This window comes from Seriola lalandi, unplaced genomic scaffold (assembly GCF_002814215.2).
Source record: "Seriola lalandi dorsalis isolate HSWRI2012SDOR001 ecotype SW California unplaced genomic scaffold, Sedor1 jcf7180002054851, whole genome shotgun sequence".
In the NCBI taxonomy this organism is placed as follows: Eukaryota; Metazoa; Chordata; class Actinopteri; order Carangiformes; family Carangidae; genus Seriola; species Seriola lalandi.
This window is the reverse complement of record NW_019525404.1, coordinates 562,288-584,476: the sequence shown is the minus strand read 5'-3', so window position 1 is coordinate 584,476 and position 22,189 is coordinate 562,288. Positions and strand designations below refer to the sequence as shown.

The following is a 22,189-nucleotide window of genomic DNA, read 5'->3' as shown; positions in this document are numbered from 1 at the left end:
TGATGTTATAATTATAAGCAGATATTCCCATTATGTGTATTGCCAGGCATTCGTTTCCAGTGTATTGCATCAAGTGTTTCACAAGTATTTCTCGATTTTTATTTTTTGTAATGAAAAGCACACACTTAACAGGCACTAAAATCATACAGGTTGTATGCAATGTAATTTTAAAATGAATATAAGCTACAAAGCAACAGCTACAGCAGTCCCACAATGTATCCATGTTTTTTTATGAATATACATTGTGTTTCCCTGATGCATTTTTCACATAAAAATAAAATATTCTCTGAAACACAGGTTGCTGTGCACTGGTAGAGCTTTAATTGGCAATGATCCCTTTTTGAAGAGAAAAAGAATGAGTGAGGTAGAGAAACCAACAGTTTATGGGACAGTAAAATATAGTATTTGCTTAAAAACACATTTCTTCACTTTTCATAGAGACAATTTCAATCATTGGTGCCAAATCCCATATTAATCAACCTTTCACATAATACAGCTTTTTTCAGAATCAAGCTCACACAACAAGTGCTAATTTGGGACTGTACATCAGCGAATAGTGCAAATTAATTCATTTTGTGCAGCAGTGAGTTCCCTTATCATCACAACAAGTCCTCTTTAGTAAACAGTCCCCAGTGCTGTTTGTGATGAGGGTTGACCTTTGCATTCAGGATGGGGGTGTTGGTGAACTCCACAGTGCATGGCCCCGAGCTGCAGGGAGCCTCTTCTAGCTCCAGGACAGTCACGTTGTTGGGTGCTTCTGTGCTGAGAATGTTGGCAGGAACGAAAAGCGTCACCTGAGGGCCTCGAGCTGGCCAGTAACGTCCCAGATTGAAACCATTAATCCAGATCTGACCCTGAAAAACACAAATTTAGAGACAGATTAAGTAGTTGATTTTCATGCGCTTTAAGAATGCACCAAACCCCGACCAAAACATTACTAAATATCTTCAATGGGTCACATGCCTTCCTCCATTTGGGCAGCTTGATGTACGTGTCCTGAGGAAGGTCTGGGATACCATCAGGGATGATGAAGCTGCCCTCATAGAAGGCTGGAAGGGAGAGAGCAGCAGGCTGAGGAGGATCTGTTGGTGTACTCTCTTTTTCCCTGAGGAGGCCCTGGCTGACTGCTTCATCGATACTGAGACTATACATGGTCCAGCCAGTGAGTGTGTCTCTCCCCAGAGTCAGGTTTGACACCAAACCCTGTGATAAGAAGACGGGGGAGAGCAAGTAAACAGTAAGTTAGGAAAATAAACCGTTACGTCTCATATTTTTTTATTCACACTTACATCCCAGCTTGTAATTAAGTATTAAGGAGTTTTACAACACATAATAATATAATTTTATTCTAATTTAATCAAGACTTACTGTTGTTAAACATTTAAACACAAATAAAGCTTTGTGATAGTTAAACATACAACTATATTTCAACACACAAACAGTAACTTTGACGTATGTGGGGAGAAAAAAAAACCTTGAAGTCATTGATCCGTTTCCCATAGTTGATTCGGCCCATGTTCTCCACCAGTATGTCCACCTGACTGCCAGCCTTCCCGGTCACATTTACAGTTATGGCTTTGTCCCTTTCAAGAATCCCTACAGACACCTTGAGGAGAAATCAGCACAGTTAAATGGATAGATCTCAAATTTATATCATTTTTATAACATGTTTTTCTACAAAGCAACTTGTATGTTTATTGTTCCATGTTGTCTAAACACAATCATCCATACAAGCACTTTGTCTGAATAAAACTGTCTAACATTTGTAAAAATGATGATGGTGCTACGAAGACATAATGTATTTAAGTTTAGTGATAAGCAATGTAAAAACATCTACAGCATTAAATCAAGAAGGCCTGTTAGGCAAACTCACCCCATCCACGGACACATACGCTCTATCGTGGACTCCGTTCAGTGGGGATGACAGTGGAGTCGGCGTGCTGCAGGTCACAGGTAGAGTAGTCCTGTAGAGCACATAAGCAAAAGCCTAAAGGACAGAGTGGAAAAATAAATCAATAAAAATCAATCGTTATCACTGGGAGATTTGAAACATAAAACACAAAAACATGAAAGGCTACCTGGTTCAGCTGGATGAAAGTCTGAGGATACATGCTTTTGACCGGGCCGGAGAAAGACAGTTTTTCTAAGGCATCTGATATCGTCTGGAGCTGAGGTGGGAGAGTGTCACGTTTTAACATTTATTCTTGATCTTTTAAATCATGAGAAAAACAGTCTTTCAGTGGTGATTTACAATAAACAATATGTAATTCCTGGGTGAAGTTATAGGATTTAATAATACAGTAAGGAGCTCACAGAAACACAGCGGCAGCTGGGAACTTACCTTCTTCATCCCAACAGTCCCGTAAGCATACTTTGGAGTTGTTGGTGGTATTGGTCCCTCTGGTATCTTACTGTGCTATTGTGGGACGACAATTAGTTCTTATAGATGATAAGTTTACTCTTACTGGCAAAAAAAAAAAAAAAAAAAGAGACTGCAAAAGTCTCTACTAGAGTACATACCATTTTGATCACTGCTCGGATGGCATAGTACTTCTCTGTGAGGTCTCCTGCTTCTGTGAGTGGAGCATCGTAGTCGTAGCTCGTGGGCTGTGAGCCATATGGTTCATTGGCACCTGAGAGTATTAAGAGGAAATGAGAGGGTGAGTCACTTTTTGGGAACAAAGCAGCAACAAGTTGCCATTAACAACCAAACCAGTCTGTGCAAGTACGCTCACCATTCCAGTATCCAAAGTTTGTTCCTCCTATGAACATGTACCTGTGAGTAGAAACAGTTTAATAACTTCAAACTACAAACTTTTCCTTTATTTTTACAGTTAACATATGGGAGGGGAAATGGTGGGACACAACTACAGTTCAGTACCACATCATTTAATGTCCTGACCTGTCAGAGGCATCAAGTTCCAAAATAATTCCAGCTCCAGACTCAAAAAACAGATGAACGAAGTTAAGATTATACTTCTGGACTGAGGGCGTCACAGCGTTGCTCATGTCTCATTTAACTGCAAATTGGTAATGTCGAAAGGCATTTCCTCACATGATCCTATATTATTCCAGGTTCATAATTAATATTCCATATTTCTTTCCATATCAAGATTTTTCAAACCATTTATTATCCAAACATTAACTTCTGAAATGATTCTGCTAGCAGCCGAAATGGACCTTAGCTTCTGTCCAGCTGTGACCGCAGCAAGCAAACAGCATTCCTATCTATTGATATTGAATTAAACAGTTTTGTGTAGAAGAACTTGACTGCTGGGTTGCAACCATGCCAGCAGAGATCATGGGAGCTTGGCTTCATTTTGTTGGTGTGGATGGAGTAACATAATCTTGTTTATTTACAGATGTACTTTAATATAAACCCCTCATAACAGTATCCTAAATTTTTGAACTAGCTGATAAGCTCACAGAGAAAGCAACGGTCTTGTGGTGAATCTGCATATCTGTTGCTTAACTTCATCTGTCTGCATAAATGCGTCTAAACCTCTCTCAGAAATCTGTAGACTCACAGGTTGACGTTTGCTCCCATGGCCAGCATCTTATTCAGGGACTTGGCCACTGCGGCAGACGGCACGACAGAGTGAGGTGTTCCCCAGTGGTCCAGCCAGCCGGTGTAATATTCAGAGTTCACCTGATAATAAAAAAAGATGCAACCCGATAAACTTCTGTAAGAAAATACTGTGTGTTGTCAAAATCAGAGATTACAAAATGCATCAGGGGTAATACTCACCAAAGGTCCATGAGGTTCAGCGTGTCTCTGTGCATCAAAGGCAGCGGTGATATTTGCACCTAGAACGAACAAAGATAAACACATGTACTGTATTTGTGCAACTTCCTAATGACTTCTGACCAAATAAAGTGTGAAAATGAGTCAATGCAGAGAAAAAAAAACACAGAGCTCACAGTTCACATCAGAAACAATGCAAAACTATATTTCATTTCATGTTGCATCTTCAATTCAACTTTACCTGATTATATCTATCACACAAAGGCATTATTAGTATTGAAACATGTAACCTGAAATACAAGTTTACCTTGTCATTTGATTTTCTTTTTACAGTCAACTTTTAATTCCCAACTCAAGTGGAAATGTCTTGTGTGCCATTTGCCATAAATTGCAGAATACTGGCTACATATGAGAGGTAACAACAGGACGCCTATATGAAGAAGATTTCTTGAAGAGCAATGTTTCTGACACGTACCAGGCCCAAAGTCAACAGTGGCGTAGAGATCTTGTATTGAGCCACACTTAAGATAGTTCAGCCCAGCCCCATCTGTAGTGAAGAGCACCACCTGCTCGCCCAGGTGAGACCGGAATAGCTTGGTCAGGTGACGCAGGTAGTTATAGTCACAAGCGAAGTAGCTGCCGTATTCATTCTCCACCTACCAAAAAAGGGCACGACAGGAGGGAGATGGGATTTTCTATGTTGAATAAAGTGCTGCGATGATACGTAATGAACAGCAACAAACACAAATTCACTCACTTGCACCGAGATGATGGGACCATTGTTCTGATACAGATAAGGCTTTATCATAGGCAGCAACTTCCCCATCCACTTGTCTACTGCTGCAATGTAATCTGAAAAACACAAATAGTAATAGATAGTAAAGACTGCGGTAACCGATCCACTCGTCACTCCTCCTGTTTAACTTTGATTCTCACCTGGATCTGAAGACCGCAGCACAATGTTTTGCTTGTTGAGAAGCCAGGCAGGCAGCCCACCCTGTTTGACACAGTTACACAAACAGTGATGACAAGATTGTTGTGTGTAATTTAAATGGCTTAATGCGTAAGAACAAACCATATCAGATAGAGTATAAATGCAACCTAAATTCAGGTGATTACTGGACCATAAGATAAACAGTATCTCTAAGTATTAAAGACCTGTATAGTTGAAAAGTGGATGTAAGAAGATTCAGTAAACCTCAGTGGAGAAAAATGACTGAGACTAAGTTACACGCATCCTTCTGTACAAATGGTATGAAACAAACAGAAAACGATGTCACTGCAGAGGAAGTGGTATGTCCGGTTTATTTGATTTAGCTCTTGTCAAAGAGTATAATGCAGCACTGATACTGTAAAGTAAGAGTTTATTATTCTCTATTATTGGCTTTGAACACCGTTAAACCAAACCACCAAGCTCTATATATTTTCTGATGGCCTAGCTCACCATGTCCCACTCTGCACATATGTACGGTCCTGGCCGAAGGATGACCAGTAAACCAATGTCCTTGGCCAGCTGAAGGAAATGTTCCACATCCCTGTCTCCACTGAAACTGTACCGACCCGGAGACTCCTCGTGGAAGTTCCAGGGAATGTACCTTTAAGAGGAACCAAGTATCAGTATTATCATGGTGATAGTTTTAATAAACAACACAATGTTTTGTACAGATTGCAATCAGACTTCCCCAGAATAATCCACTAGAAAAAAAACAACACGAAGAATCACACTAAAGTAAGAGAGTGCACAGTCTGTCCATCAAATGCATTTTTGTCCAGACTTAATTCTATTTGTAAAAGTCTGTAGATTAGTTTGTTGGCTTGTGAGCCTGTGTGATTCAGGATAGTGGCACCATAATACTGCAGGCTGCTCTTGAACACAGTATTTCTGGCTTGACGGCCATGTTAATCGCACCTGTCCAAAGTCTTTGCTGCTGATCTTGTGCGACCACTGGAGGTTGTATTTGTCACCTAAACAATTATGTTAGGTGTAGGGGGCAGTGTGACGTACAGATTTACATAAAGACCAATGTCATGCAGTTTATTTAATTCTGTCCACTATACTAATATAGTGAGGAAGTCTTAATGTGGCCTTTCAGAGTCTGGCCTGTTACTAGATGTGCAGCTCAGAGATCCCCAAACTCACATCCTAGTGAATTTAAGTTAGCTAACTTTTCTTGACCTACATTTTAAAACCACTTCCTTGTGTAGCCTTCATATTAAAGTCAGCTGCAACATGACACACTCTCAACATCAGCCTGAGACTGAAACAACGAACCAAAGCCATCCTGGAGTGAGACATGAGGTGAACATACGTCTGGATGGCATTCAGTCCTGCCATGTACATCTTGAGTAGTCGATCTTTCCAGTAGACTCTGGGGATCCTGCTGTAATGGATGCTTCCTGATATGTAACGAAACTTTTCCCCATCTTTCCGAAAGCAGTCATCCTGGTAATCGATGCTGAATGAACGAGGGGCACTGAGCTGCAGATAAATACAATGCAATATGAATCACAACTACATTTATAGGTATTGCAGTGATCATCAGCTAAAGCTGTGTGTTCCACTGTGTGATTGAAGTGTCATATTTTTTATGGCACAGGACTGACATGTCAGCTGATTTTATCATATGCCACTAGAAATTGGCAGCCTTAGTTGTCTACTAAAGGTTGTGGATAACATGTCAATGTAAGTACTACAGTAAGCCAACATATTTTAAAATATTGTCATGTTAAAGGTGTTTTTAAAAGCCAGATCAGTATCGTGGACCATTTAATACAGGTATTAATACATAGGCTGAATAGCTTGAACTACAGATGGGGTTTGTTTTATTCAACTGACAACAGTTGAACATATGAAGGGCAACTATTTTTCACATAAGACAACAGCACATTCATAACTCAAATATTTTTTTTAATGTGGTGTTTGTTTGTGTTTTTAAATTCCTGTCAGTCTGAGATTGACTATAGGCTCCGAAGCTGTGTTTTGAATTGTGATGGAGGGGTTTTTTATTTTTATCTAACCTGAGGCTGTGGGTCTGCAGCTCCCCACACTGCTGAGAGCTAAGTATAAAACCTGTAAGAACTCAGTGGTACTTACTGATTGTCCAAACAGCAACAGCAGCAGCAGTGTGCTTCCAGCTCTGAGCACAGACATGACTCTCCCCTCGGCCTGCTCTCCCGTTTCAAGCAACTAATTAAAATAATGCAGCTTTACATGCGGCTCTTGCTTGGACACGGGCAGTTACAGTACTTGCTTCCCTGAGTGCACCGAAGTGTTTTGAATGAGTGTGGCATCATGAGATGCGGAAGTAAGTCATGTGATACTATTACATTGTTTCGGTGAAAAAACCGCTCATCAGTAGGTGTCAGTGTTGTGCACTTTATATCATATATACTGTATGAATCGAGTGAACAGATGAAGATACTAATACAAAATTAAAACACATAATAGAAAAGAAAATTGGTCAAAACAAAAAAAAGAAATGCAGTCAATGATCCAATAATAGCTAGGAGAAAGAGAGCGTCATGCTTCAGTTCAAATTTGCAGTACCGACTCCAGACCGGCAGGGGGCGGTACTGGGCTCCCCACGTTGTTTACTATCCGGGTATTGACTCGGAAACAGAGCAACGTACACATCGCAGGCGGTGTTCACACGTGGGTTCAGAAGTTTATCAGAGTAATGTGGTGTAGTGAACTTCATTAAAAAAAAACATGTCGAGGAGGCAGAGAGCTATTCCAGAAGAAAAGACCACTTCTGAAGTGGGACACACGGAGGAGGAGGAGGAGGAGGAGGTCGTGGATCCGCCGCCGGAGACCAGACGGACACGCAGCGGGCGCACAGTCCGCACTCCTGCTGCACTGCTAGGCTCTGAAGCTACGGTGAGGACTCCCAGCAGGAGGACCAGGAGATCTGTGCTACAGGAGCTGCCGGCGGTGGAAGAGAAAAACACGGAGGAGCCAGAGCGGAAACCCGAGGAGAAGTCCAGCATGCCCGCTGAAACGGAACCGTGCGTCGTGTCAGACCCAGCAGGCAGAGCCGACGTTACCGGCAGCGGAGACGATCATCTGTCCAGGCCTGCACCGACAGAAACGGCCCCCGCGAGTCCAGAGACCGTACCAGAGAAGAAGCCTCGTCTGGCTCCAAGTGAGACACAAAATCCGGTCATTCCGCTGGGAAAACCGAAATCTGGAAGAGTGTGGAAGGACCGCAGCAAGCAGAGGTGAAGAAAAACATGGAGCCAGGATTCATTTCAGTGCACAAACCTCAGAGGATTATGGAAATATGTTTTCCCTAAGGATTGTGAATTAATTTGTATGCCTAGTAGCCTGGTTATTGGGCCACTTACACCCTGCATCATGTTGTGCTAAAGGCTTTTCAATGTGTTCATGGGCAGCCCTCATACAGAAATTGAAAAGCAGCTTTAGGACCAAAAGCTAGCGTTGAAGAGCCCATTTTAGTCATTCAATGTACAAGATTGCTGCTGAAATATGGATTTCTCTTGAGTAATGACAGCATTAGGTCATTAACAGCAAGTATGAATAACTGTCATGTATTCAAAGTTGGCTACTTCCAAAATACTTCCAAAATCTCTCAATTGATTAAATGTTATTTTGTTATTTCAATGTTACATTACTTTGGTATTGACACAAAAAATCAGGTGTCATATTGGCAAACTGTACTGACTATGTCCAGTGAAATCCAGCTCTCCATAGGGAATGTGAATATATGTGACAAGTCTTTTATATGATCAATTAACTAAATTATTATTTTTTACTTCCAGGTTCTCTGCGTTGGTGAGAGATAAGCCGTTGTGCACCTCTTGGGAAAAGAAGATGCAGGCCAAGCGAGAGAAGGACCTTGTGAAAAAATATTCTTTGCAGCTGAAAGAGGAGCAAGCCAAACAGAAAGAGGTAAACTAAAGCTGTGTGATGCAGGTCTGCCTGACCTCTGTAATATGAAAGCTCTTGCACCCTTTGACCTATTCTGTTTTTTCCTGCCTCGCTAGGAAAAGAGGAAAAGGAGGGAGGACAACCTGAAACGACGCGCAGAGAATGAACGCAAAGCAGAGATTGTGCAAGTGGTATGTCGATTGTTGTTCATACAAGTGCTGTTCAGTCAAATGTAGGAGACATTCATCCAGATAACAGATACACAGCATTTCTGAATTTCTACTGTCTCTCTTCTGTAGAATATGAAGACTTAAACTGTATTACACAGGGTTCATACTGTGCAATATAGCAGCAGGCTACATTGGACCGGTAACACATGTCCATGAATGAAGCCACTCATTGATACTTACTTTACTGCACAATATGAACATGAATGTATTAAGATTCACAGGGGTGATTTGATGCATGACAAGCTCATTCTGCTTCTATGAAGAGCACTGGCAGCTGATAGACAACTGTAAAGTAGTGAAGAGATAATACTGTAACTAAAGGGCTGAGTGGACTGTATCATGCCCACTAAGCTCTTACTAGGGAAGAGTCACCTACTAGTCACCTCCACACCTCTAATTAGTAAAAAAAAAAAAAGTTTGTGTAATTAAATTTAATAAGCTTCTTTTTAAATAATGCGACAAGTGGCTTTAAGTTTTAAGAATTTTTTCTTGTCAAAAATGAGTATAAGCACAGAATACATGTTCAACACCATACATAACAGTTGTTGGGTCAGGTATGATTTAATTTTTATCACATCAGTTTTTACAAATCCAAGTGAGAAGCAAAGCTATAAACGTCTGTCAGTTAGCCCAGACTACAATTGGTACAATACTGAAATAATTAAAATTGAAAACAGTGGATAATTGGTCAACATCAGCATACATAATCTTTGTGTTGGTAATCTGGCACCATGTTTATTTTCTGCCATCTCATTTGTGTCACAGATCCGGAACACAACAAAGATCAAGAGGATGAAGAAGAAGCAACTCAGAAAAATAGAGAAGAGAGACACACTGGCTCTGCTGCAGAAGTCACAGAAGCAGATCGGAAAAGCCAAAGGGCAAAAAAACACCAATGCTGACAAAGATTTAACCTAAAGACTGAGATAATAAAAATACATCAATTCAGTACTTTGCCTAAAAGTCTTATATTTGAATGTCGGAAATACAACAAACACAACCAGACACGTTTCTCTCAGAGGACTTATTTTCACATTAACCCAAGAAAACTTTTCTAAATAAAGATAGTAAATAGTAAAAATAAATAAATAAATTAATGTAACATTGGTGTGATTGCTGCTGCTCTGGTCAATCAATGCACAGTTAACCTTTCTTTTCCTATTATTGTTTTCCTTATTGCCCTGTTATCTTGCCATTAAAACATCTCATATCACCAACTTTGTTTCACTTATATTAAATAAAATTTTAATTTTTTACTGTTTGTCAAACTGACACACTAATTGATGGCCAGGAAAGCTGCTCACAAGTTGAAAAAACTACACCAAAGGTGTGCTGACATTTGTACCATTAGCACAACCATAGTGTTAAAGTGGAAGAAGTTCTTTTCCATTATTGAGTCTAGGGTTCCTGGGTATAGTGTCATTTAAATACATTAATGCATCTCAGTTTATTCTGAAATCTCACCTCATTAATTGCACAATACACATAATAAAAACTGTCAGTGTTAAAGTCACAGTAGATTTACTGTAGAGCACAACTGAAAAATCAAAGAATCCTTATCAAATGGGTGTCTTTACGTCACACGTTTATGTTAAAATTAAATACTGGTAGATGTGTCTTGTTAATAGAGTTTTCTGGTTCTCAAATCGGTATCGTGTCTGCCTCAAAGAGCCTGTATCAATTGGGCTACAGTTTATTGTTAGTCAATTCAAAGTTCTGTCACCTGGGGTCAGCAAAAGACCACACAAGCTACTGTTGGTGGTAAATCACTAAAGGCATTTGTGGTATGCTCAGAAACATATTTATTGTGATAAGGCACAGTATCACCTTGATAAATATAATGCTAAGATGCAGCAGTTAAGCGTGTACTTAAAATTCTTAACTGCAGAAGTGTAATAGAGTAGAATTCACCTACTTTGTGTAGTATAGACCAGGTTCATACATTCATGGTCATCACACACACCCCCAGGTGATACTTCCTGAAAAAACACAAAAGTCATCCAGGTATGGTCATTTGCACAAAGCTCTAATGTTTGCATTTTTCAGCTTTAGCATCTGGTTATCTCAAGTTCCTGCTGTACCCCGTATGTATCCCATCATTATTAATGTAGAAGAGCTACTTTTTCCATTTTTCTTTCATGCTGACGCAATTCAGCCCATAAGCATACACAGAAAGCACAGTATAAGGTTGTTGTGTTTATTTCATGGGCCTACACAGGACAATTAATCCGTTTATACAAATTTATCTATATAATCAAAACAACTGGGTATCTTCCAAATGTTCAGTCTTTTTAGTACCAAATTCCATCTTTTTGTTTCCCCAGACAGTGATTGTATAATGAGCTTCAGTGGAGGGAAAGCAGCACAAAATGAGTTTTACTGGATTTTGTTCCCCACCACTTACACTGAACCTGCTTGAAGGGATTCTTTAGGGCCAGTATGGACAGGAGGAAAGATTACAGCAAGCAAAGCACCAGTTTTAGTGGTCACATGGGCTCCTGACTTTTGTTTAAAGATAGACTTGTGGTCCTTTAACATTCACTTTGAGTGCATTGTGTGTGTAAACAACTGATTCATAAATGATCTAATTCTTTCTAGAAAACGGATCAGCAACATTTTTTATAATTAATTCACCATTTCAGTAATTTTTTATGCAAACATGACAAACAAGCTATTTTAAGGTATCAAAAGTGGTTTATTAAAGTTAATCCTGAAAATAATCAGCAGATGGATCAATAGTTCCTAAATTTTTAGTCTCTACAGTGTGTGGGAGTTTTGGGTGGGACACTGTGTCCAATGTTCAACATACTGTTTATTTTTCAATGTGTTAAGAGTCTTCATCATGGGACCAAGTGACTGTTTGGTTTATGGTTCACAGCATTTACAAAGCAAACACTGGACAGAAATGCATTTTTATGGTTTAGGTTCTGTGCAACACATCAATGCATTTGAATAAAATTGACTATTAGATAAAAGTCAAATTGTAATATTCATAGAGGAAATAACACAACTTTTCTCTTACAAATACAAAGTTAAATAATAAAATAAAAAGAATAAATAATGAAACAAACAATGATTCAATTCAATCGGCTCAAAGGTTTTGTTGCAACATCCTTACTTGGTCTGGTATGACCAGTTGCCTTCTTACAGTGGCTTTCAATATTCAATATTCCATTCAATTAGTTTGGGTTGTTCAAAGTTATTCCATTACATATGAGGTTGACTGAGATTATCACGAGCATATGAATCAAGTACAGTTGTTCCTATACCAATATTAGAATAGGAAATGCCTCAGATGCTGCCTAAAATACTGGATCGGGTATTGGAAAGTACAAGTTATTCACCCAATACAACATAATTTATCAAAAAACTATAGATTCACACCCACATGAAACTGCAGTTCTCCCAGGAAGCAGTTCTTCTTTGCTACTCTAAAACAGTACCCTACTCAATAAGTTGCGCTGTGCAGCCACTGGCAGCTATTGTTTTAGGGTGGTGAAGAAGAACTGCCTTCCAGCAAGTGTTGTAACGTTTACTGTTAGCAAAATGTCAGCAATTTTCCAATGTTACACTGGAAAGTCCCATTAGTAAAAAGGCAATTTGTACAGTATTTAAGCTGAGCCCTACAACACAGCAATGATAGCAATAAGATCACATCCATACAGGGTTAGTAATATACAGCTCCTACGCAATGGTATTGGATCTGCACTCTGTGTCGGCTCAGCTGACACAAGCTCAGCTTTCAGAATCATTATCAGGAAGGAGCAAATGGTATCGGAACATCTCTAGAATTAAACTGAATAATTTATGATTAATGTTCAGAAATGGTACTGTCAAATACTGTAGGAAATATATTCTGACCAATAACAGTGGTATTGGTCATAACACATAACTTGATGCAACATCTACGTAAATGACTGCATCATGGAGACATAGTTCCAGCCTTACGTGTTCATCCAAAATAGCAGGGTGAACTTGGAGAGCAGGTTGCGTACAAAGGCGCCCTGAGTTTTCCTCACATTTATTCTCATTCCATTGACTTTTCATGGCCCATTCATTGTTGTAGTACTGCCTAAGCAGCTTTTGCAAAAATAATTCAAAATTGTCATATACACACTGCTGTCTTTGTGTCACGCGGCGAGACAACTCCTTCAGCTCGTCACCAGCCTGTTTGCTTTGTAAGTCCTTTCAGTTGTAGCAGCATCATCTGCCATGCCTTAAATGAATGGGTAAACAAAGTTATTTGTCACACTGAGGTGACCGATGTGGATGGGTCCCTTTCAAATAATTTTTCTTGTCCGTCATTTAGCATATAAAGGCTGTGACAAAGTTAGAGGCTGAGTTAAATCTGAGGTTGAACTAATTTAAGACGGAGACAAGAGAAAGTAGCGTTAACATCACAGCTCAAGGCGTCTACAGAAGTAAAACGCAGAGAAGTTTTGTGAGTACACTCTTTTCTGTATTTTAGTACTGTGTAGAAAATGGCTTAACTGATTTCATTGCACAATTCAGGTTAATATATTTTAGTGTAGAATTTTCATCATCATTTTTTGTGTTTTAAGAAATACAATTTAGAAATCTCTGATAGAGTTAATCTTTAACCTGGATGTTAAATGAAGAAATTGTTTTCTTTGATCCAGTAAGAAAACATTTTCTTTTTTCTTTTAGTTGTGACAGAGAAAAAAATGCTTCTGATCATTCTGATACAACTCCTGATCATTGGTGAGTAAAATGTGAGTAAAATCTTTTGAAAGCGGGGTACAGTCCTTTCTTATATTAATGTTCTATTTATTGATTAATAGCATCAGCAAATGGCCAGGCAACCACAACTGCACTACCTACAACAACCGTTGGTGCCACGACGACCGCTGGTGCCACGACGACCGCTGGTGCCACGACAACCGCTGGTGCCACGACGACTGCTGCTGGTGCCACAACAACAAACTCGTCAAACACCACTGCCACTAACTCTGCTGCTGCACATGCTGGGATCACGTACACCAGCAGTCTGGTTTTCTGTCACCTCAGCGTTGTTCTCTTCAAGTTCTTCTTTACAGTGTAACTTGGTTGTACTCTCTTTATCAGAACACAGTTATTGTAATTCACATAGTATCTAATTTATGTTTAAATCACATTATCAATCATATTATGAAGCACTGCTGTTGATAGGTTTAAAAAAGTGTAGATGCTACAAAGTAGTAAAATGTTGTAATAAAAGTCTGGTAAAACTCAAAGCAATTAGGTTTGTTTCTTTTTATCGCAACTCCCTTTTAAGTTACTCAGGAATTATTGGTCCATGACTGTTTTCTTTTCAAGGCTCCTCCTGCCCAGGCATTTCTTCCCTTAAAAATTATGTTAAATTGCCTGTTTTCACATACTTTAACCAACCAAGCTAAAGTTGTACCACTGTTTCCAATTTTGGGGGTGGTATTTTAGTAAACCTTTGACCTGTTGTCTCAAAATCAGGCGAAAATACAACAGTTAATTTTCCTTGAAATGACAACTAAAGTGTATTATAATTTATGTGAAATAAAATAGTTAAAGAAACAAGTCCTGATGTTTTAAAGATAGAATGGTTGTTATTTGATATTAAGATAAATAAAATGATACAGACTGTTGAAACAAACGTTGAAAATGTCTTTCAAACTTTTGGATCTATAATAAAAGGCACGTCCTAACTACCATGTCACTATGCAGGTTCTTCATCTGAGTGGAAACACGTTATCCTCTGTATACTCAGCTAGTGTCTTCCTAGCTAAGTAGTTAAAAAATCATATTTTCCACAATTTGTCTCCTTCTAATGTCAGTTTTTTTCTCTTTTGTAATCATGCAGTGAGAAAGGGTATTGATCAATGACCTTAAATGCATCCTAGGTATGTCACCATACATCAAAATGACTTGCTGAGACAGAGACTATTTGTCAAAGTGGCCTCTCCCACATTCAAAGAATGGCTTAGACTGTTACTCAAAATGTAACAGTCTTGTTCTTGGTTCACAAAAATAAAATGAAAACATCAGTCAGTTATTCATTTCCTTTGTACATGCAAGTACATAAGCGGCTGCTTCGTCAAACAGACACAAAAGAGAAAAACCTGTATTACAAATGAGGAAAAGTGTGCAATGACTGAGGATAAACCTATGGTAAGCTTAATTATATTTTAAGTAGAGTCCCAGAAACCAGTCACTTTTCTTATGCTGAAATCCTTTGTGGCCTGATGTGCTATTTGTCAGTTAGTTAGTAGTGAATTTAATTAATTACACATCTATTGAGAATTATGTGCTGTGTTAGCACAATATACTGTAACTTCATTGGATGAATTACGGGAAGCAGGGCCAGGGCAGCTAACAATGCAACATTTGCTTTAAAGGCGCTTTTAGGTGAATTTTTGGTGGTGTCTGTTTTAATGTGTTTTGAGTCAGTGTAGTAGTTGGGATTTCTAAATGTCACTGGTTGAAGAGGTTGTAATAATAATCATGATCTATCTATAAGAATATACTAAGCACATACTTTAGCGTTTCTTGTACTTTCATATATGGTTAAGCAGGTTTATAGGTCAGGTTTGTAGTTCCAATTAATTTTTGCACACAAGCTTTCAACCTAAACATATTCACTGAACTCTCTAGAAGAAACTTAATAGGCTAAGTGAATACCAGTGAAGCGTTAATTGGCTCAATTAACACAAGGAGTTCAATTGGTTGCACAAAAGTCTAACAAAAATGGAATAAGAACGTAAGGTGTATAAACACTATAAGGCACTAAAAAAGGTGTAAACAGAAAGTACATCATTTAAACAGACATGCTGCTGAGTTGAAATATTTGTAACTGCACGCCTTCTTTGCACCAAGGCTCCCTCCCTGATGTCACATGGAAGTCACGTGAGGCTCGTTAGTCACAGGTATTATGGTGTGAATGGGTGTGAAACCGGCTGCAAAAGGTACGGTATGTCATACTATATGTCAATAATTCTTATGTGACATGGAGTGAACAGCCAACATATAATACGCACGCAAAAATTTACAGGTCTTGGGGAGTACCACCGCATGTGTGGAAAAATTTCTATAAAGCCTTTTTGGCTCCAGAGGAATAGCTGTGCAAAATCTGATAACAGCATCGGCAACCACATGCAAAACATTTCAGCAGGCAAGAGAGGATTCACACTTTAGCAAAGTAAATTTCACACTTTACACCATGTAAAACCTTTTTTGAGGAAACTGAATTCTACACCTGATACGTTGTCACCAGATCTCTGTAGCCACTCCTCACCTGTGCTCATGCTAACATAAGATTAGCTATAGCTTATAAGCTTGTGCCGCTCAAGTTAGTTATTGATCAGCGAGGTAATTTAAAAACACCTACCGTTGTTCTAAAGGTATTTCCAAGAATCCCCCAAGACTCTTCTAATCATCTGGGTGACCAAATATTTTGTCCGACGAACGATATAAAAGATTTTTAACCCACTTCCCAAGTTCGGTGCGTCTCCAAATCAAAAGAGATGTCAGCGGTTGAGTTGCATTGTGGGTAATATTGGCGGCAAGTTTTGCCAATTCGATAGAGCGCATGAGATAAAAAGATAAAAAAAAAAAAAAAAAGATTTCTCTGCTTCTGTCCGATCTGATGTTTTATAATACATCCATGCTTATAACCAGTTTTTTCGATACCTGTCCATGTTGAGACTGACAGTGTTGTTGTTGTTGTATCAGTCGCGTACTAACAATAATCTATGATCCCTGATGAAAAATATGCCTTTAGACTTTAGCATAATTAGAGTAGAGAAACTGTTTATTGTTTCAGGCTTAGGATGTTGGTGTGCCAAGGAACAGTGGTTGAACCACCACTCTTCAACTTCAGGTTATCACCACCAGATGACTCTGTTGTTTCAATATTGTCTGTGACTGTAAATATATATCTACTGTAGGTAGTTATAGTAAAGATTCAATCAAGTACAATATATTTTCTAATCTTGTGACTTTACTTGAGATGACTCCATAAGTGAATCTGAAAAGGTGGCTTGTGTTATATATTTAATTTAAAATGGTTTAAATTTTATCTTTTGGAAGTTAATTCTACACACAATAAACCATGATGACACAGCAAAACTGTATTTCTAGAAATGTTTGGCTTGTTAAAAACCAAAAATGAATTGTCTAGTTCAGTATTTTGTAGAGAGCCAGACTTGGGGTCTGATTACTTTCCAAAGCTTCATTAGTATGACAGTGAAATCTTTAACATGCTGTTAAGTACCGTCTTTGGATCGTAATCAGTCATAGTTTATTGTCTTTAGTTAAAGACATTTTGAACATGTATGAAAGGAAAAACACTCAAACCTTCCAAAAACTTGGAAATTTTATTTACAGTTCAAGTCAGTCACATGCAACATTTTCTTAAAATGAATAAACATGAAATTAGCAAAAACAAGAAAAGAAAAATGCATATTATTTTCTCCAAAAAAGCAATATACAAAAATAGAGCTTACAAATACTGTACAGCAATTGTCTCCAAAAATATTCTGCTGCAGAATTCTTAGTTTTACAAACAATGTCTGTGAGAGTCCACAAACATAATCAGTGTTAACAAAAAAGGGTTGTGAGGGCAGAGGGTGTACTCAGGTACACTGGTAGAGGTGGGAGGGTTTGTTTGGACAAAGTGGGGGAAGTTAATTGTGAGTTGAAAGGACACTACGGGAGCTACAGAGGAATAAATATGACACCGTACAAACAAGAAGAAAGTTCACTTCAGGGAGGCAGTGCTAGAGAATCCTAAATGGTCTGGTTGTTAAAACCAACCATGTGAATTATAGTGAAACCCCTCATCTATAAAAGGGAAAGTATACCAATTTTCTATTTTAGTTTTTTTAATAAAACAGAGTTTCATTCACATTCATGGAACAGGGACCTTCATATGTAGGACTTTTTGATGCCTGATCATTCAGACACTTTCTACTCTGAGTATCAGTTAATTTTTGATGTGAAGCGGTGTTCCTGACTGACTGTTGCATTGCATTTGATTGTGTCTTCTCTATTTATAATGGAGTTCATTCAGAAGCAGCACTGACGTCAATGGTGATTTCACTGGTGGGAAGCCATTTATTACTGGCTCAGTTTCCTTTCTTTTTTTGGCCATAATCTGACGGCAACTCTTCCCTTTTTCTTTTCAAAACGTGGGACCTTCTTTCTTGTTGGCTCGGACTTTGATTCGTAACACTTCATTCTGGGTTGGCACTTTGTTTTAAGTGGGATTAGGACGGCACACAGGAGGGAAACAGGGAAGTACAGGTGGAAAGGCTAAAAGTGTTTACAATCAAACACAACACTTAAGATGGCCAAATGGCAGAAGTGTTCAGCTGCCATTTAGTTTATATGAAGGAGCATTTCTTGTGCACCTTATGTATAAATACACTACAACTGACACTACTCTTTACATACATTTAACAATGGTGATATCAGTGGCAACTTGACTATGCAAAATAGCATGCTTTCACATTAAATCTCATTTTCCTTTCTTTCTCTCGTGAATCATACATTCAAAGACAAAAAAATTAGCAGGAACAAAGCTTTAAGACTTTTGCTATTTAGCACTGAGATACAAAATGTGTCATGTTTTGGGGACAGTGGCAGATACTTGCTAATGTTTAGTTTAAGTGAGGTTTTGGGGAATAATGCGTGACCAAGGATGTTGGGTCTCACTTTGTAACATGTGCAGTGAGATATAAGTGAGATATATTCTAAGAAACAGCCACTGCCTCTTCATAACCAAAGACTGAGAAGTGAGAAGGTACCAAATACAGGACATCACACAACCTACTGAAGAAGGCTTTTACGTTGCATATTTTGTTCAACATAAAACCACAACCTTTTCAGTGACAAGCCAGATGATGTACTTCAATCATAAAGTAAATCATCGATCCACTGTAGAGTGAAGAGGTTGTGATAATGCCAATTAACATAGTCCTGGTCTTTTTTTGTAATTGAGGCAGATTTTGTTCAAATAAGGCTAATGTGGACAACATCTTTCTTTGATTTCATTTTAGTTTGCTAAGTGCTAAAAGGTTTCTCATCTGTAGTAGCATAGCACCGCATTCTATTTTTTTTTTTTAGGGCATGTAAGTACTGACTGAAATGCTACACATGGGACAGAGAACTGCTTTTGCTTTCATCTAAATGTTGACATTTTCACCTTGCTGCATGCTCTGACCCCACCACAAAGGTCATCACTGTGGGCTGTGGGCAGACATTCAACAGAGATGAAACATTCAAAACAAAGAGGTGAAAGTAATAATGCTTTTCTGCCACAGAGGGTGAAATGCATTGTCACTTGTCACACCGCCTATGTATTGGGAACCTGTGCAACTCTGTCCATGACAGTGTTTGGCATTAGAGAATAGAATTTAATTGGAAATATAGTATTGTTAAAGGCACAATCAGTAATTTTTTACTGTTTAAATTTGATGTACTGTATGGTGTCTTTTTCCACTTATCAGAATTCCAAATATAAACCTGTTTAGTTGTTGATTTTTCATCATCAACACAGGCCTTTTACAGCACCATAACACACTACGAAAAGATCAGATTAGATTTAAAATTTGTCTAAGGTATTTCTTCATGTTAGTCCCCCTTCATGTGTGGTGTATGAATGAAAATGCTGCTTCATTACAACCTGCTGACAACCACTGACTCTCTATACACACACACACACACACACACAGTGGAACTACTCTTTACTATTTGCATTTACATTTGGATCACGGATTGTGCCTTTAAAGAAGATGTATGATTGTCATTGGACAATACATATCACAGGTAAAACATAATCTCCAACTTATCTTAGGGCCATTACTGTGAAGCACAGCTCTTTTTTTTAGCCCCCTTTTACATCAGCACGTTTCCCCACAACACATTTACTAAATGCAGCTAAAAAGAGATGAGGACAAAAAAAACATACACAAAAGCAGGGCTCAGAGTTACTGTATGTGTGGCACAACACAAAAAGCACCCCGTACCGTACAGAAAGAGAGAGAGAAGCGAAAGCACCAGAATACTGCAGCCAAAAAGCTGAACTACCCTGTATGTGTGGTGTATGAATGAAAATGCTGCTTCATTACAACCTGCTGACAACCACTGACTCTCTGGCAGCCCGGGCAGAGGGGATAGGGGGGGCCTGTGCCCCTCCCTCTGTGCATGTATGTGTGTTTTACAAAGTAGTGTGTATCTTCACCAAAAGATATGCTGATAACATGCTGAGGGCAGTACTTGTGATGCAGGTGTCAATCCGCTAACTCATTCACTCAATGCAGCTGTACCAAGAAATTATAATAAATTAAAAAAAATAAATAGAAATACTCTATGGGGATAGAGGCAAAGATAACTGCAACTGTGTGCGCAGCATATTTAAGTAGGAGTTCATTCGGATCTCTTCTTAAAATGAATTGTCAATTATTTCTAGCTGGATATGTGATGCTAGTTAAATACAGATCAAAATAAGAGTTTGAAATTTTGTTGCTTTGTTTTGCGAAGTGTCTCAAGCCATCGTAACATTCACACAGCTCAGCTTCAAAAAACAATGCAGCAACGGAGCAAGATAAAACTGGAACATTTATGGTTTTTTTTTTATAGATTTTTGTTTCATATTGCCTCATTACTGGTGTTTGTTCTGTAAAACCGTTTTAAAAACAAAGCACCAGGTTATACACACTGATACTACTTAGATAATCACAGTAGATGAAGTAGTTACTTTGAAATTTAGATTTTCTGTTGGAGAGGTCCTGAACTATCCCCCTCCCCTCCCAAAAAAAGAGAAAGATCATGAGTAATGCCTGGGTTGACAGCATATAGCCTGGGTTTGCCTAACAGCACTCGTATGTAGAGGATGTTACCCGATTAATTAGTTTATTCAAAATATAATTTGTTCACTGTATCACCTTTCTGTTTTGACAGAGTAATAAAAAACGTATAATAACAACAGTAACATTGTCGTGAATGAATGACAAACAGGTGATGAGAGAACAAATTCTATAGGCTTCATATAAAGTGTGTTAGTGTTTGTATTTGTGTGTAAAATTCTGGGTTTCAACACATTCAAAACCTTTCACATTTAGTCAGACATAAAGTCTGGAGGTTGCTTTGAGGTTATTTTCTCGTGTGTGTGTGTGTGTGTGTGTGTGTGTGTGTGTGTGTGTGTGCGTGCGTGCGCAATTTGAACAGAAATTATTGTCCAAATATCCTGACATCTACCGATGTAAGTATTGTTGTCCCTTTGAGATATATATATATTTTTAATTTAAAAATTAAAGTTTACTAATTAAAAATGAACCCATGTGGCTTTGAACTGTGCACAGAAACAATAGTAAATGATAAAATATAAAACATAACCTTGCTACTACGATCACAAGCAATTAAGGTTTGACTTCTCGTAAAGTGCTTGTTAAAAGAAAAAAATAATTATATTTTAGTCTACTGTAGTTCTTGGCTTAAGGGTTTTTTTTTTCATCCTGGTCTTTAGCTGGTGTCCCCAGAAAAGTGCTTTGGTTGTGAAAAAGTCATCGACCACATCATGGCCGAGAAGGAAACTTCCACTAGATCAACTCTTCTTCATTGTCCGCGAAAAGAAAGACATGGAAACAGCTGATTAACAGTCAGTACTGATATCAGGAAATCCTTTTGGGATTCACTGCTTTTGTGAGTATCTGCACAGTAACTCCACTTTCTCCGGTCTGTCCACAGACTCTAACAAAGTGTACCTGTACAGGTGAGAGCATGAGTGATGGGATGTGTGTTTGTGTGTCTGTAGTGTACTGAGAGAGAGAGAGGTTGAGTCTGCTACACCAGGTTCTCGATGCCAGGCAGAGGCTGCTGTATTGGCACAGCGGCATCTGTGCTGCCGGCCTGCTGGGCGAGCTGCAAGACGGGCATGTTGCACAGCGGGCACACCTTCCTCACCTCCAACCACTTAATGAGGCACCTGGGAGAGAGAGGGTGCAACAGGGACAGAGTTAAGGCAAGGAAGACTGAAGTCTCAACGGTTATTCAAAGGCACAATTCTAGCCTCTCTACACAGTAAGAACACAGACTACACTGAGTGATAAACCAACACTTGTACTTGCTTGTAAGCTTGGTGGGTTTGTGCGTAAGGGTTGAGATGGAATCATCATGAATAAGAGTATTATTGGACAAATTTTGCTTATTAACATTGTATTGGCAAATGGAGTGTGTCAGGTATGCCAAAGATATGTTTGTGATCATTTAGAAACAGTGCAACTATTACAAAGTTGAGAGCACTGAGGAATCTGTTTCACACACACACATTTAAAAAAAAAAAAAAAAGGAGGAAAA

At 38.7% G+C, this 22,189-nt stretch overlaps 3 protein-coding genes and 1 long non-coding RNA gene across 6 annotated transcripts in view; 2 read left to right on the top strand and 2 right to left on the bottom strand.

Moving 5' to 3' along the window:
* Window positions 1-76: 76 nt before the first annotated feature.
* On the bottom strand, window positions 77-7,045 carry glb1 (galactosidase, beta 1). Its single transcript, XM_023427096.2, has 16 exons — window positions 6,840-7,045; window positions 6,055-6,224; window positions 5,190-5,340; window positions 4,682-4,742; window positions 4,503-4,597; window positions 4,221-4,401; window positions 3,749-3,807; window positions 3,528-3,649; window positions 2,736-2,776; window positions 2,521-2,633; window positions 2,342-2,416; window positions 2,079-2,168; window positions 1,874-1,987; window positions 1,475-1,606; window positions 964-1,203; window positions 77-854 (listed from the first exon to the last, which is right to left on the bottom strand). Exons 1-16 carry the CDS (start codon window positions 6,894-6,896, stop codon window positions 600-602), a joined length of 1,956 nt encoding a protein of 651 aa, XP_023282864.1. The 5' UTR covers window positions 6,897-7,045; the 3' UTR covers window positions 77-599.
* Window positions 7,046-7,338: 293 nt separating this feature from the next.
* Window positions 7,339-9,811, top strand: ccdc86 (coiled-coil domain containing 86). The gene is made up of 4 exons (XM_023427102.2): window positions 7,339-7,963; window positions 8,525-8,654; window positions 8,750-8,824; window positions 9,629-9,811. Exons 1-4 carry the CDS (start codon window positions 7,455-7,457, stop codon window positions 9,779-9,781), a joined length of 867 nt encoding a protein of 288 aa, XP_023282870.1. The 5' UTR covers window positions 7,339-7,454; the 3' UTR covers window positions 9,782-9,811.
* Window positions 9,812-13,190: 3,379 nt separating this feature from the next.
* On the top strand, window positions 13,191-14,726 carry LOC111670427 (uncharacterized). The gene is made up of 3 exons (XR_002761870.2): window positions 13,191-13,304; window positions 13,532-13,585; window positions 13,666-14,726. It is a non-coding gene; the product is annotated as an uncharacterized LOC111670427 (long non-coding RNA).
* Window positions 14,727-17,189: 2,463 nt separating this feature from the next.
* rnf24 (ring finger protein 24) overlaps window positions 17,190-22,189 on the bottom strand; it is a 32,454-nt gene continuing 27,454 nt past the window's right edge. For all 3 annotated transcript variants that reach the window (XM_087179552.1, XM_023427127.2, XM_023427126.2), the window contains one exon: window positions 17,190-21,818. In XM_087179552.1, coding sequence (XP_087035678.1) covers window positions 21,677-21,818 — 142 coding nt within the window. In that variant the 3' untranslated portion in view covers window positions 17,190-21,676. The remainder of the gene's footprint in view (window positions 21,819-22,189) is intronic.

Excerpts from the sequence above, each read along its gene's own strand:
- ccdc86 (XM_023427102.2), top strand. The coding sequence starts at position 7,455 with ATGTCGAGGAGGCAGAGAGCTATTCCAGAAGAAAAGACCACTTCTGAA. Across the intron at positions 7,964-8,524 it reads AAGGACCGCAGCAAGCAGAG|GTTCTCTGCGTTGGTGAGAG; the intron begins GTGAAGAAAAAC and ends TTTTACTTCCAG. Across the intron at positions 8,655-8,749 it reads AGCAAGCCAAACAGAAAGAG|GAAAAGAGGAAAAGGAGGGA; the intron begins GTAAACTAAAGC and ends CTGCCTCGCTAG.
- glb1 (XM_023427096.2), bottom strand. The coding sequence starts at position 6,896 with ATGTCTGTGCTCAGAGCTGGAAGCACACTGCTGCTGCTGTTGCTGTTT. Across the intron at positions 5,341-6,054 it reads GGACTGAATGCCATCCAGAC|GTACATTCCCTGGAACTTCC; the intron begins GTATGTTCACCT and ends TTCCTCTTAAAG. Across the intron at positions 4,743-5,189 it reads TATGTGCAGAGTGGGACATG|GGTGGGCTGCCTGCCTGGCT; the intron begins GTGAGCTAGGCC and ends TGTGTCAAACAG.